The sequence below is a fragment of the Gavialis gangeticus genome, unplaced genomic scaffold (genome assembly GCF_001723915.1).
Source record: "Gavialis gangeticus isolate Ggan-Ray unplaced genomic scaffold, GavGan_comp1, whole genome shotgun sequence".
NCBI classification, from domain to species: Eukaryota; Metazoa; Chordata; order Crocodylia; family Gavialidae; genus Gavialis; species Gavialis gangeticus.
The window spans coordinates 10,353,213-10,368,278 of NW_017729016.1; the positions used below are offsets into that span (position 1 = coordinate 10,353,213).

Consider the following 15,066-nt stretch of genomic DNA (forward strand, 5'->3'; position numbering starts at 1 on the left):
CAAAGAAAAAAAAAAAACTTTCCCAGGAGGTATTTTTAAAGAGAAAGCTTAAGTTGATTTTCTGGCAAAAATAATGCAGACTACTTACAGGAAAGCAAAGGTAACAGTACCCATTACTGCAAGTGGAAACCACACTTTTTCCCAACGAAGGATTTTGTCAGTTACTAAAATTACTTCTCCCCATCCTTGCAACTGCTCTTCCAAGCTGGCAGTCTCTGCAGCCTGCATAAAAAGACATTTAAAGTTGTCACTAATTAGAAAGTCACATGGGTACTTACATATGAATTATTTACTACACGCACTAAATTTTTCACTAAGTATTTGTGCTTGCAAAGTCACACTGAAATAAATTATTCTTCTATAGGTACTGGACACAGTCAATCCTTTTCAGTTAAGTGTTTTTCCACCAGTTTTTCCTCAGTCATGCAACTTGGCACTGTAACTCTGTGGTTTTAATGAAGACAGTAAGGTTAAGATTTTCACCGCAGATTATGTAGTAACAAGTCCTCCATGATAAGGGGCCTTTAGATCTCCTAAGCTATTTTGCATCCCAACCTGAACCTTATCCCTTCAGAAAAAGAAAGGGAGGGAGGAAGACAACTTCTGTTTGGGAGGTTAACTAGTCTGTCAGTCTTCAAGACAAGATTCTCCAGCATGGCAAAAGCATTTGTAATGAATTCAAGAAGTGTCCTCTTTTCTAAGAAACTAAAACTGAATTCAAAGTCCCCCACCCTATCCAGTATTTAGTACATGTATTTCACTGCTTCCCACTCCATTTTGAGTTAGGTTTTTTTGGTTTTTGTCTATTTAGAATTTTTTTTAATAGTGGAAAAAAAAAAAAAAAATCAGAGGATTAAAATACACACCTTCAAGAATAGCACCCAAGAGTACTTGGGTACTTCATTTATTTATGCAATACCATAAACTGCACAATTTCTGGCTTGCATTCTTTTAAATTATATGTATGAATGACAAAGAGGTGATGTTAACTCAGAAATGGTCAAAATAGAAAAAAAAAAGGTTGTTTCACATCTGACTAGTCACACTGACCGAAAACCAATTTTAAAAAAAAGTGCCTACACCAGCCTCTTTACAGTTGCCTCAAGTCGTATGTAATGCATTAAGTGTAGCTGATAAGCTTGCTGTCCGTGGGGAAACAGGAATGTCCCTTTTTGTGATACCAACAGCCTACTTTCCTAGGGAGAAGGAAGGTAGAAATAACTTAAAGCAAAAAACCCAAATAAGTCAGTGTAAAATCCGCATGAGTGATCATCAAAATCTAGATGCAATTATCAGATCAGTTATCTATCCATCCATCCATCTGCCCTGCCCCATCTACCTTCCACATTAAAGATAACTGTACCAACAATAAGCATATCTACTTCAAGCTTTCTAGAAATACCCTCAATATCTGGGGTCACCAGCAATTGCTCAGAAAAGGGAACTCATGTTAAGTTACCCATTACATTTCAGCAGGACAAAGGTTAGAATAAAGCTGTCAGTGATAATAGCCTGACTTCTGCCAGCACACAAGGCAGGTAGCAAGTGTATTTGTTCTCCCATCCAGACAGGCAGAGAACAGGTGCCAACTCATCCTGTCCATTACCTCCTCAACCTTCATTCAAATGCTTGCCCCTCCCAAGCCTTCTCCTCTTCCATCAAGCCCGGCAATTTCAGCCACCTCCCTTCCCTAGCCCAGGTATTGTAACTATGCCGCATGCGGCACCTCCCAGCTTCCAAGAGACTGTTTCTAGCTGAGTCTCGTTCTCATCTCCTCCCGCTTCCTTCTTTCCACCACACTTCTTCAAAGCTCCTTCTAGGAGCTTCTTTCAACTCTCAATACTATTCGAGTACCTCACTCTTCAAAAACAAGGAACTAGAAGGGACCTCCTTGGTCATCAAGTCCAATCTGAAACCACAGACAAAAATATCACTCCTTTTGTTCCTCAATGTCACTCTTCAGAGCTGCCCTCCCCCTTACTCCCACAATTATTTCTGCTACCTCCGACTCCCCAGCCCTCATTTTCAGTTCCTGCCTGAACCCCTGTTTAAAGCCATCTGCATATTCACCACTTTGTCCAGAGCAAGGCCCCTACACCCAGCTGTTTTGAGCCTTCCTGTCTCACTGAAGAGAAAGCATAAAAACCCTGGAGTGAGCGGAGGTGCACCTTACGGACTAACTGAATCAGAGATGCCGCAGGCCTATGCCAGACGGGGCTGCAGTGTCAGCTGCTCTGTCCCGAGTCCAGACTAAGGAGAGAGCAGCCCGGCCCACTGGGCGAGAGACAGCGCGCCTAGGGCAGGGGCCCAGCCAAGCACCACGCGCTGGGAGTCTAAAGCCAAAAGGAGAAAAAGGAGAGCCCGATGTGGGGCGGGGAGGCAGCCGGGCCCCCTGCCCGCTGCCTACGGGAAGGGCAAGAGCGCACCACGGCACGGGCCCAGGGGAGCCGAGCCAGGGGACAGCGAGGGCCGGACCCGGCGACCGGGCGCGGCCCGTTCCTGTGGCGCAGCCCGAGGCGGCAGCGCAGGAGCTGGGACAGGGGTAGGCCCCGCCCGGCTCGGGTGCAGCAGCCTGAGGGCAAGGAGAACGGAGGCGGAAGAAGCCCCCGCCCGGCCCAGCCGCTCACCAGCTGGTTGGTGCTCTTGTTATCGCCGTCCGCCATCTTGTGCGGGTCCGCGCGCGCTGCCGCCGTCCAACCACCCGAACCTCCCCAGCCAACTGCTCGCCGCGCACTGCTCTTGGTCAGCTGCGCCGCCCTTTATGGACACGACGTGGGGGCGGGGTCCGCTGAAGTCTGCGCACCGATTGGTCGACTCGAACAAACGGCCGGACCAATCCCAGAGCGTCGCTATTTGAAAGCGGGCAGCTGCCAATCGGGGCGCGGCTCTCTTCTGTCTGCGCCTCTGCCCTGGGGCGGTGTCAACTGCCTACGGTCTCGGTCCCGAGCGCGGGGGGCGGGGCCACGGCCTTGTTCCAGAGTGGCCACGCCCCGAGCTCCTCCCCCGCGGCACCGGCCCCGGCGTGTTCTTGCCGTCTGAAGAAGGGATACCTAAAGAAACACGTATATATACACGCATATACACATATAGATAGATAGATATTAATAATTAAAAAAAAGAAGTTTGTCCCCCCAAAGCTTGCACAGAACAATTTTTCCAACTTTTCAGTGGGTCTAATAAAAAACCTCCCATTTACCCAAAGAGTCTCGTCTGCCGGTGCCCTCAAACCAACAACCGACAGCCAGGAATTTTCCGTGCCCCGGGAAGGAGGGCAAGCCAGGAGCGGCCTGCTGCTGCCCAGTGCTGCCCTGCGTCCATTTCTGCTCGGGCCTGTTGTCTTTCACCGTGGCGCTGGGGCCCGTGCAGCATCGTGGCCCTCACCCAGCGCACGCAGTTCAGAGCAAGTCCCACTGTGCCTCAGCTCTTCAGCTTAACGAGTCATGCCCCATCTCCAGCCACATCAGTGTTAATTGCTGCTCCCCTGCTGCTAAATGGCCGGGCCTGCGGGCTGGATGCCATGCCCCGGTGCACCGGACGGGGCTGGCACGCAGGGTTGGGCTGACGTGCCAGACCCCAGCCTGACACCTGCGCTGGCCCTACACACACTACGCATCTGGCCCACGGGGCTGAAAGTTTGGGTGGTCCCAGGCAGCCCCAACAAAATCCTGGCCTGGTAGGACTGTGCAGCACTAGAGAGGGAATCTGCATGGAGGATGCATCTTGTGAATTTTACCGCCTGTGAGGTTAAAAAAACCTGTGCAGTTAAACCAGCAACTTTAAGGCTCCCTCCTTTGAGTACATGGTGATTGACGGGGCTCCCACATAGACACCAGTGTTATAGTTGATGGTCGCCTTGGCTGTCAACAGCAAGAGTCCTATTTAAACAATGATGAGAGGACAGCCGTATAAGTGTACGATCTGAAGCCTTTCCCAGACAGCAAGGTCCTGCAAATGCGGACTGCTACTGTATTCACCCTATCTTACCTATGCCAAATATGGTGTTATTTATATTCTGGTTGTACCTGGGATCCTCAAACATGGACGTGGACCACAGTATAGTAACTGCTCGATGTTTTTCAAGCAGGGGAAAACAGTGCTGGATCTCTACTGAAATAGGCTCTATAATGGCTGCATGAATCTGACTCAGCAAGTTCACTGCATGTTATATGCTTAGAGACGCATTTTAATAATCTCTGTAAGACTGTTGCCTAACTTTCTATCCTATTAGCAAAGACAGTCTAGGTGTGTTCCCATAAGATTTTGTCTTGTTAAAGTAACCAGACCCTTCCTACCACAAGTGTATGAAGTACGAAGTTCTCATTGTGGTCAGTGAAGAAAACTGGGAAATGAATACATAGGTTCACATGGACCTCGTGCAGCTCGGGACAGGAGCTTGTGCAGAGTGCTGTGTGTGATCCTGTCTTCAAAACAGCACTGTGGATCAGCTCTGAGAATCTGAATCTTACACATTGAGGAGATGTAATACTGAGGAACAAAAAGGCCTCTCCACTGACTGTTAGAATAGAGAACAGGTGCTAAGGGCTCAAGGCACAGACTAGCAATACTCATAATATTACACAGATTCCCTAGACAGACATCTCTCTCAAAATGGGGAGGGGAGGGGGGAGGAGGACACGAATGGAAGCTTTAGGGAATCAAATTGCTGTAGAAGTTACATGCAGTCCTGGAAAAGGGGATGTAGATATGTTAAAGGACCCTTCTGACATGGACAGGAATATGCAGATGAGCTTCTTGAGGAAAATCAAAGGCCCTGTGTTTAAAGGTAGTGCAGGTGAGCTCTAATTCCTGAATGAAGGCATCTCTCAATACTAGTTCTAGGAGGTCCATTGCAGAGAAAGGTGGTCTCTTGCACACCTGACTCAAGAAAAGACACCTTAAGGGGCTATGCGCATCATGTCCATGAGGTGCCTGCTGAATAGACACACTGGGCACATCCAGAAGAGCATGCACATGAATTTCCCCAGGAACAAATAGCAGTGACACAGTTGCACTGCTGCTGCTTGTCCCTGGGGACTGCCTGTGCACACATGCTGCGTGGCAGGCAGCAAGTTGCTCTGGGTGAGGTAGGGGAGGCTGGGGCCAGCACCTGATCTCACCCCAGCAGCCTTACCTGGGGTCCCATGGGCCTCCGGGGGCTGCAGTTGCGCCAATCCAACAGAAGGGAGCCTGGGCTAGCAGCCAGAGCGTGGCTCTGGCCAGCCAGGCTCCAGTTTCGGGTGGTGCATGCCGCCACCACATGCACCACTCTGCTTTTTTTAGGCACAGGTTTTTTTGACACTGGGATCCCTCAGTGTCAGACTCCCTCCCCTCCCCCCATGCTGCAAATTAGCTGTGCAGGGGATACTGCACACGCACATTCACTTGGATTTCAACTGATTTAAACTACCTTTGCCTACATGCATGGGCTAAGCCTGGGAAACTGTCACGTAGGCGTAAAAGGCTGCATTCCAAAAGCTGAACCATGCTCTTACTGATATTACTGGGTGAAGTAGAAATAGGCTGGTGAGAGATTTGTTATACATTGGATTTTTTCTTGTGGAAGATAAGATCTTACTAACTTGTAATCTAAAATGCCCCCATGAACACTGGCATATGAACAACTGGTGCCTCCCAAGACTGGGGGGGCACCATGGCAGTGAGCAGGGACCGTCGGTGGTGGGGGTGGGGGTGGCACTGCTGGCCATGTCAGCAGCAAGGTGGGGGCGGGCAGGTGCAGGCAGCAACTACCTGCAGAAGCCAAGAGTGGTTTCAGTGGTGGCCAATCTCAGAGGGGGTATGTGCCCCCCCCCGCCCCTCCTACACATCACCTATGGAACTGCACTTTTTCCCATTGACTTTGACGCCTGAGGTGGCAAAGTGCCTTAGGGTTACATGAATGAAACTGGTCAGCTGCTGGGGTGAGTGGGATTGCATCTTAAGTGAGCTGCCACAACTGCCCCTACATCTAGAGCCTATTGTAGTTGTTAATCTTTTCTAACAACAGCCCCCTGCCACTTGCCACTCACCTATCATAGGCCCAGGAGTCCCAGGGACTGGGAAGGTTGTGGAGTTTTATCATATGCATGATCTCATAGAACTGAGATGAAGAGCCTATGCCTTGAGGAAAGGGCAATGTTTTACCCTATTAGCCTGGATACAGTAACCACTTGTTTTTTTTCCAGGCTACCACCTTATTAGACAGCAGTAGGGATAATAGGAAACATTGTAAAAGTGCAGCCGTGTCTACATTCAGCTGCAGAACTTTGCACAATATTCTTTAAACAGGAAATATACACAAAACAAGATAAAAATCCCCACAACACAACATGAAGCATCAGGAGCACGTTGTATCTATGTTTCTGTCCCTCAGAAGAACTGTAGCATTTTGTAGATGCTATTCAGAATACTCAGGAAACCTGCCCAGCTCCTCCTATCCATTCAAGGTTGCGCCAGAATGGCAAGGAGCTTTCAATAAACGGTAGATGTTTCTCATCAGCCTCCAGCTCCCAACATCAGATTTCTTCCTTTACCCCTCAAGTACTAAATGACTGTAGACAAGTACTAAATGAGTGTGCAGTAACCAGAGTAACTGTGCAGTAGTGCTGCCAAACGGCTTTTAGGTGATGCCGACTGCACAGTAGCTCATTACTACTGCACAGTAGCATCATGTCACACTTTGTGCCACGTGACGTTACTGCACAGTAGGAGCAAGCTACTGCACAGTCAGCGTCTCATGTAGACACAGCCAGGGTATAGTTAAACACTTCCTCCCGAGCCCTTCCAGACCACTTTATGTAACTAATGGTGCACGTCCCATGGTCAGCAACCAGGCGTTGCCTCATCATAGAAAATTCTAATCTCTAATCTGTTGGTGAACTCCTAGGTCTAGTGTAGAAAACCAACACTTTGGGATCTCTTGATCTGCACTTGCCATTACGGCTCAGGAGACAACATGTCCTTGAGAGTACTCACCTCATTACAACAGATCCAGCAGCTGATCTGCCAACATCAAGATTGGTAGCTATAGCCTGGTAGCAGTCATGAATGGCCATCTTCCAAAGAGTTCTCCATAAGGAGAATTCACATGTAGTGTTCTGTTGCTGCAGCTCCATGCACTGAACAGGTTTAAAGGAAAATGGGTCTTTGTCATCAGAGGCCTGCAACATTATCCTATCCCATTATCTAATACTAGTTGGCTGAGTCACAAAAGTGACAGGTGATTGAAGCTGCTTTAGATCAGAATCTAGAAGTGCCTGCTCTGTTTCATGCTCCTCAGGTGCTCTTATTACCCCAGTTGTGAAGATATTGCTTAGATATGCTTGCAACAGCAACATTGCAATGTTCATTACTGTGTAGACAGGATCTGTTGGCAATGCTTCGTTTATATTGCAAGACCGTATTTTTAAAGCACTCCTACCTTGCATCATAGGAACAGTTACAGGATGAAACAAGATGAACCATGAGAATTTTCTTTGATAATAAGCCTTGGAATCCCACTGCCTTCCAGTCAAAATCCTATAGTGGTGTAGCACAACATGCTTCAGGATGCGCACCACAACACCAAGTGGTTGAAATAAACCAAGTGTTTATTTCAAAACATCACGCTGCCAGGTGTCCTCACTTATACAAGGGTAAAATAACTCAATCGCTGGAGTAGTGTGATGAGGAAATTCTGTTCCATTCATTAGTTACTGCAGATCTCGTAAAGTGAATACACAAAACCAGTACAGGTTTCCCGTGTTTTATGCTATACATGTGTTCCTAGAAAATGGCGCACAACTCAAATTCGCATAATGGGAACCCACTTTACAATGTAACAAATAAAGATACATTCTAAAACTTTGACTGTACTGATCCCCAGACCTATTTCTACCACTTCTACCACAATACAGTTTTGGTACTCACCAACAGCAGACAGTATACACAGCACAGGGCACTATCATAATGGGGATGGCAACTACAGAAACACATGTTGCGGACAACGAGCGAGGAGCACAGATCCATGCAGGAGAATATATTTTGGTGCATGTCACTCCCACAATGCACCGCACAAAGCAGCTGACTGTGAGCTTCCACCACACCAATCGCGTAAGAGTGAATTTACCTGTCATACAACAATTTTTTGGTATAAAAAGGGCCATCACATAAGTGCGAATTCACACGTACAGAACCCATATAAAATGAGGGAAACCTGTATTACATTTCACACTGTAGATGTGCTCCAAGCTGAATTTTAAAGACCGACTTAAATGTGTGCCACAACTGCATTTAAACCATGCTAAGACAGCATCAGCTCTCTGATGGTAGCCTCTCTCTCGGGACTTAAGGAGGGGGAAAGACACAGAAATGAGACACATTAAATGCTATATGGTAGGCACTGCCTTTACAGGACCCCTGATTCATTGGATAACACCAAGCTGGGGGAAGTAGTAGATATGCTGGAGGGTACAGCTAGGATTCAGAGACCGAGAGAAATTGGAGGATTGGACTAAGCAATCCCATGCACAGATACAAGTTGGGGACCAACTGGCTAAGCAGCAGCTCTACAGAAAAGGACCTGGGGGTTACAGTGGACAATAAGCTGAATATGAGCTAAGAGCGTGCCCTTGTTGCCAAGAAGGCTAATGGGATCCTGGGCTGCATTGGTAGGCATGTTGCCAGCAAGTCAAGGGAGGTGATCATTCCTCTCTATTCAGCACTGATGAGGCCAGATCTGGAGTACTAGGTCTAGTTTTGGGCCCCCTGCTACAGAAAGGATGCAGACAAATGGTTAGGGGTCTGGGGCACATGACTTCTGAGGAGAGGCTGAGGGACCTGGGTTTAGTCTGGAGAAGACTGAGGGGGATGGGATTTAATAGCACCCCTCAAGGGTGGTTCCAAAAGGGATGGAGCTAGGCTACTTTCAGTGGTGGTAATGACAGAACAAGGAGCAATGGTGTCAAGTTGCAGCAAGGGAAGGTTAGGTTAGCTATTAGGAAAAATTCTCTCATGAGGAGGGTAGTGAAGCTCTGAAACAGGTTACCCACAGAAGTTGTGGAATCTCCATCCTTGAGGTTTTTAAGACCTGGCTAGACAAGGCCTTGGCTGGAATGATCTAGTTGTGGATGGTCCTGCTTTGAGCGGAGGATTGGACTAGATAACCTCCCAAGGTCCCCTCCAACCCTCATTTTCTGTGCTTCTATCATCTCAGAAGAGGTAGTTCTTTGTTGGATGGTAATATAAAGGCCAAGCTTGGGGAGCTGAGAGAATTAAATGTTTGTATTAATAAAACATGTAACATTTATACAAGTTGTTTCGTTCTGCTGTGAATGCTCCCACTAGATTGTGCTCAGGAGATCAGGGAAGGCACAAAAGCAGTGAAATCAAATGACTTCAAAGCCAGATCTACTAGGAACAGAACTTGTGTATACAGAGAGGGGAAATGGGCAACCATCTGGTTAATTTGCACTTCAGCTCTCCCTACTCTTACAGCATTCAAAAAGCATCCTAACACTCAAGTAGTGGGATGTGTTTGTCCATTCCAAAGGAGTTCACACTGAGGGCACACACATATTATTGTGCAAATGTAAGAAAGAACTTCAGCAATTTGCCCAAAGACACCATGTAATAACTGGTGGAAGTGCTGAGGCCCATGGGAACTCAGGCTTCCCAACTTCTATGTGCTGGCTTCCCACTGGAGCCTGCTCTCCTTACTTTATTACAGCATGAATACTAAAGCACTCTAATGACAGAAAACTCATTTTAAAATGTTGACTAGATTTCTAGGCAAGTTGAGAAATTACTGTAGTACCTCAGAATTTGATATTGCAAAACTTTTGTGCAACCACTAACCAGATTGCAAAGCTGCTTGTAATGTTTTCTGATATTTACATGATAAGTTTGAAGGAGGGAACAGATTAACAGTAATTAAATGGCTCTTAAATTATTAGCTTATCAGAGTAGTACAGGACAACCAGGCAATGGGAAACAGATAGTAACTGGACCGCCTTTTAAACTACTGGTTGAACAAGGACGACTATTTTATTCAATCTGTATTAAAATTGTTAATACAGCAGTATTAAAAAAGAAGTCTGGCTTTGCAAAAGTCAGATGTAATTACTACAAAAGCATGTTTGAAACATCATAGTTTTACACGTTTATATTACCATTCTTTTTAAAAAGTCCCTTTGGGATGCTTGTGTGGACCTCATTACATGGCACCCGAGTCCCTCCGAGCCTCTACTGTATTTATTCTCCCATCTGTGACAGGGAGGGAAGTGCTGTTATCTCAGTTTTAGAAAGGAAAACTGGAGGCATAAAGACAAAAACTTGTCCATGGTCACATGGGCAGAAAAGGCAATTTGATTGAATCAGGGCTTCCCCAATCTAAAGATAGTATCCCAACTACTGGACTATGCTTCTCCCAATGACTGGCACTGTTACAATAGCTATTTTTCTTGTCTTAAAATCCAACTGCTACTAAATCAATATTATATGTTACAACTGAAAACTTCAAAGCTACTTGGAATTTAACTCCTGTGATTGAATTTACAAGTACATGAAGATGGTGATTTGTGACCAGCTTGCATGACTGACAACTTTCTGCCGTCAGTTACACAGGTATAACTTAAACAAATGTATATTCCTCAGCGAATGCAAGAATATAGAATTTAATTCTGAAATTATGTTCTCATTTAGCACAGCTAAACAGCATCTTTGAACTAAACCCCACAAAAGCTGATGCGTATGAGCAGTCGCACTAAAACAAAATGGTCACACTAAAACAAAATGTGTGTTTATATTTAATTATTGGCAAAATCTGGGTTTCAGTTTGGTACTATTACAGCCATTTTCTCCCCCTCTTTTTGTAACTTACAGAAGTGAAAATCATTTTCAATATTATATAAGCAAATTAAGAATACAAGTTTTGGGGTATTTTTTTTTAAACTTTATTCAGTTTTGCAGTAAAGAACCCATCTCCACACAAGCGTTTCATTTCTGGATAGCAGAGGTATAATACATGAGCCACAGGTGAGTGCATTAACCCTCCCCCTCCCCCAGCTTCCAAGAAATAAAACATGTATAATACACTCTTATTACTATGGTACTCCAATACAGACAAGGTTATTTGTAAGTGGAGGAAAAGTAAAATGGACTAACAGTGTGAGTGCCGTCTTACGACTTTTCTTGTAACAATCAAACACTGTCTTTCTTGCAATACATGGCATGGCAGAGGGTTTAGAAAGCAATGACACTGGAATGCATTTGCTCATGAACATCATTTAATATATAGCTGGCGCCTTCCCTATACGTAGTGAGGCCATCAGAATTTTAAAAAAATCTTACACAAAGTGTATTTCTGTGAAAGTCTGGCAAAAGAGGAGACTGAATTCTGTCTATAACCTACTGAGAATGCAGAGCAGTTAACACAGTGCAAATGTTTCAAATATAAGCTTTGCCAGTACTTTTGCTTGGTGTTAATTCATTTTATTTGAGAACTGCTAGCCAAAGGACAAAAGCTGTCTACTCACACAAGCAGATGCAACTCCATTAATTTCAATGAAATTGTGTCAGTTCATGCCAGTAGTAAATTTGGCTCAAAATCTTTAATACCTAACTTTTAAGAATATCATTTAATTGAACTGCTCAACAGTTAAATGTGTTTTGACTCTGAAAAGTGACTAGTATGATGGAATTCTAAGTTTATCTTTCAATTGCTTTTACATTAAACTTGCCAAGTTTGCAAATGTTTTTGCTTTTGGTTTTTTTTTGTTTGTATCTGTACCAGCCCTGCAAATTCAGCTGGAATCTGAAAGTTGAGCTGCCTGTTTTGAACATCCCCACCAGTAACAGATTTGTAATTGTGACTTTCTGTATTACGCGTGAGAGCAAAATATAATATTAATAATAAAAAAGTAACTTTCTTCCATAGTATGCCAGAGCTAATGCAGCCCAAAGAGGTTAAAATGGTGGGAAAAAAGTGGGAAAATATTTCAGTCAACAGACAGACTGACACAGAGCACACACAGGAAGTAGATCTGAGTAAGAATATGCCATTTTTAGAGAGACTTTCTGATCATGATCATACTCTGAGCACAAAGCTGAACTTAAAAAATAAAAATTTGGTGGTAAGAATTTCACTCTGAATGCATTATTAAACAAATGTCTATTGAAGCCATATGGTAAAGCAAAGTTACTTTGCCTATACCTTTACAAATCCTGCTGAACGAAAAGTGGAGAGTCCTTCCTTTATTTTCCATGTATAACCCCCAGGAAGTGAAGCACTCTAATTTACAAATGTAAATTAAAAATCTTAAGAAAGTGAATTAAAAAGCATATCACTCTACCTCCACCAGAACATCACTTTATTGTTTATCTGTCATCAACAATGTAAAACTCTACTAGATATTCTATCCTGGTTTTAAAAAGGTAAAGATTACATTGGATTAGCTATGTATTACAAAAGAAACTACAGCAATCACAGTAGAATGAGATTGGAGGGACAATTTTGAAGTACAAAAAAAGTGTACACTGCAAGCAGAGGGAAGTGCACATTAAATCAAATGCCTGTTAGATTCATTACTTTTAAATGCACAGTGACAATCTGAGAAACTGTACATGATAGAATCACAGAAGTGACTTTAAAATAACCAAAATTACTTTTTGTATTTGACCATCCAACTCAGATAATCATTGAATGTTTGACGTTTTCAGTGTTTTTGGAAAATTTCTTGTTTATCAAACAAAAAATTTAAACTGTTAATTTGACTAAACTGTGAAGTACAAGGAGTGAAATAAAAAGTATATTGGAAGTACACCTAAACTACAAGAATAAGCCGAAAAGGGGGTGTGTGTGTAAAGTGTGTGGGGGTAGACACAAAGGCTTTTTCTTCTATCTCAGAAGTTCTTCCAGTGTAGTGTGTATCCGATGTACAGCTCTTTGCTTTCAGTCCATTTCTGAAGTTCATATTTTATAGCCTCTTTTGTACTAACTGGTCAACTCAACCAGCTTTGTTGCCAAGCAACAAGAGTAACACAAGAATCTGAATGCATCAAATCTTCCTTTGCTGTGATTTCTTCGTGGCCCCTTTTTTTCTGTTTTGCTTGAACAGGGTTCGATGTTTCCTGAATTGTTCACAGGGTCAGGTGGAATTGAGTTCCAAATCACTCTGCGGTTTGTAGCATTCTGATTTCTTTCTGCAGCTCACCCCCCGACACGTTTGCAGTTCTTCTGTAGCAGAAAGACAACCGTGTTGCTCAAGCGGTGAGCGTTCACCCTTGACCCTAGGGGGTTGCAGACCATTGTGTTTAGCGTATCCCTGAGTGCAGCTATCCTGCAGGATTCACTTCCCAGTGCACCGAGATTTCCTAGGTTTCCTCAGAATAAGCCCCAGTATGCATCACCACCGGCTGTGGTGCAGCTATGGATGCCTGAGGCCGAGTTGATTCTGGTGGATGTCTGACCTCGCTGAACCAGACTGATCTGCTTCCTTCCTATTCATACCCAGGCTGTCCAACCTTCATACAGCTGAGCCAAGTTATCTAGATTAGTTGCTTCCTTAATCACATAGTCAACCTATTAAAAAGCCAAAAACACTTTTAAAATCAGGGTATTCTGAATATATTTTCAAATATACAAATAGACAGCAAGAATGATCAGTAAGTTAACAAGGGGTTATAATCTAGAAGTTTCCATAAATAAGATTATTCAATTAATTATTTCATTAAGTCTACCCAAGGAACAGAAACTCGTAGGGATGAAAGGACCACATATCCCGTGTAAATCCTACAAACATGTAAAAGTGAAAAGAGGTTCACTACTGTTAATAGGGCTGCTTGGGTATAAAAACCAAGGACTTCTTTGTAAGTCTGTAAGACAGACACCGATATTGCTCTCCAGGACCTGTGCAACCTTGTCTTCAGTGGTTGTGCACAATTATGTTACATGGAAAGTTCAGTACCAGTTCTGATGCACGAAAGAAATGCATGATTAGTTGCGCTAGATCTCTATGGCTCACAGGAAGAAGGATTATTAAAGTAAATGTGACATTGGGATTAGGAACATATGGAACAAACTAAATGTATTACTAGTGCATTTTATACCAGTGTCTCCCTGCTTTGTCATGTGACTGCACATAAAAATGCAACTTGCACTGGGATTTTTTACTTCTCTAGCACATTAAAGATCTTTCAGTGTATGCCACTCTTCCTGCCTCCCCGCCCCAGCATGCTCTAATTAGCAGTACCAGTTTCCGAGGTTTCTCCCTGATGTAAACCCATTTATTTTAATTAAAATAATTGGGACAGAGCGCAATATTCTCATATACCTCTTTATACAGTGATAGGGTAGTTTAAATAAACTTGACTGATCATAAAAAATGCTAGCCTTCAGTGTTTATATTAACAGATGAAAGCTAGAGACCACTCAACACCAGGGTTGCAGTTCCAAAGCTGTGCTTTAAAAAATAATAACCAACTTAGCCAAGATGGTTAACTTGGTAAACACTAATTTTTAACTCACCTGTTCAGCAACAGACATTCTCCTGTTGGGATCCACATCTCGGCCCTCTAACTTGGCTTTGACTCGTTTCCACACGCTAACTGCATACGAATTTCTTTCTTGCACAGCTAAAAGTATAAATTCAATTGATTAGCTGAATTTTATACTGCGGCAGAATCAAATGAAGGCTTTTTATAGGAGCTTTTATTCTGTTATTTACCTTTTCCCGTTTTCGGGTCCCTTACAGCCTTTTTAGGACTACAAGCAACACTTTTGCCAGTTCCTGGAACTGTGCTTGGAGGTGTATCTGCTGATGTAGCAAGATTCTTCTGAATTAGCTTTCTGGCATTCTGTGACATGACCTCTGGCTGGGTCTTCTGCCCTGTATTGTTCCGTACCGCTGTAAAAATAAAGTTCAGTAATTTAAGTTGGGCAACACAATTTAGAAAGATGACTAAACCCAAAATACATTTAAGTGGGAAAAAAACATTCTGAACCACCAAGCACACACTTTTATATATATAAAAAATAGTACATTAATTCACTAGTTCTTCAAAGGGATTATGGTAGCCAGGCTATAATAAGCA

At 43.9% G+C, this 15,066-nt stretch overlaps 2 protein-coding genes across 3 annotated transcripts in view; both read right to left on the reverse strand.

Annotated features, from left to right (window-relative positions):
- Positions 1 to 2,735, reverse strand: part of ARL6IP1 (ADP ribosylation factor like GTPase 6 interacting protein 1) — a 21,815-nt gene extending 19,080 nt beyond the window's left edge. Inside the window, exons 1-2 of the mRNA XM_019512829.1 lie at positions 2,628 to 2,735; positions 89 to 222 (exon numbers count right to left, since the gene is read on the reverse strand). Of these exons, the coding sequence (XP_019368374.1) occupies positions 89 to 222; positions 2,628 to 2,663 (170 nt within the window). The 5' untranslated portion in view covers positions 2,664 to 2,735. The remainder of the gene's footprint in view (positions 1 to 88; positions 223 to 2,627) is intronic.
- Positions 2,736 to 10,918: 8,183 nt separating this feature from the next.
- SMG1 (SMG1, nonsense mediated mRNA decay associated PI3K related kinase) overlaps positions 10,919 to 15,066 on the reverse strand; it is a 98,342-nt gene continuing 94,194 nt past the window's right edge. For both annotated transcript variants that reach the window (XM_019512831.1, XM_019512830.1), the window contains exons 60-62: positions 14,700 to 14,879; positions 14,501 to 14,607; positions 10,919 to 13,555 (exon numbers count right to left, since the gene is read on the reverse strand). In XM_019512831.1, coding sequence (XP_019368376.1) covers positions 13,478 to 13,555; positions 14,501 to 14,607; positions 14,700 to 14,879 — 365 coding nt within the window. In that variant the 3' untranslated portion in view covers positions 10,919 to 13,477. The remainder of the gene's footprint in view (positions 13,556 to 14,500; positions 14,608 to 14,699; positions 14,880 to 15,066) is intronic.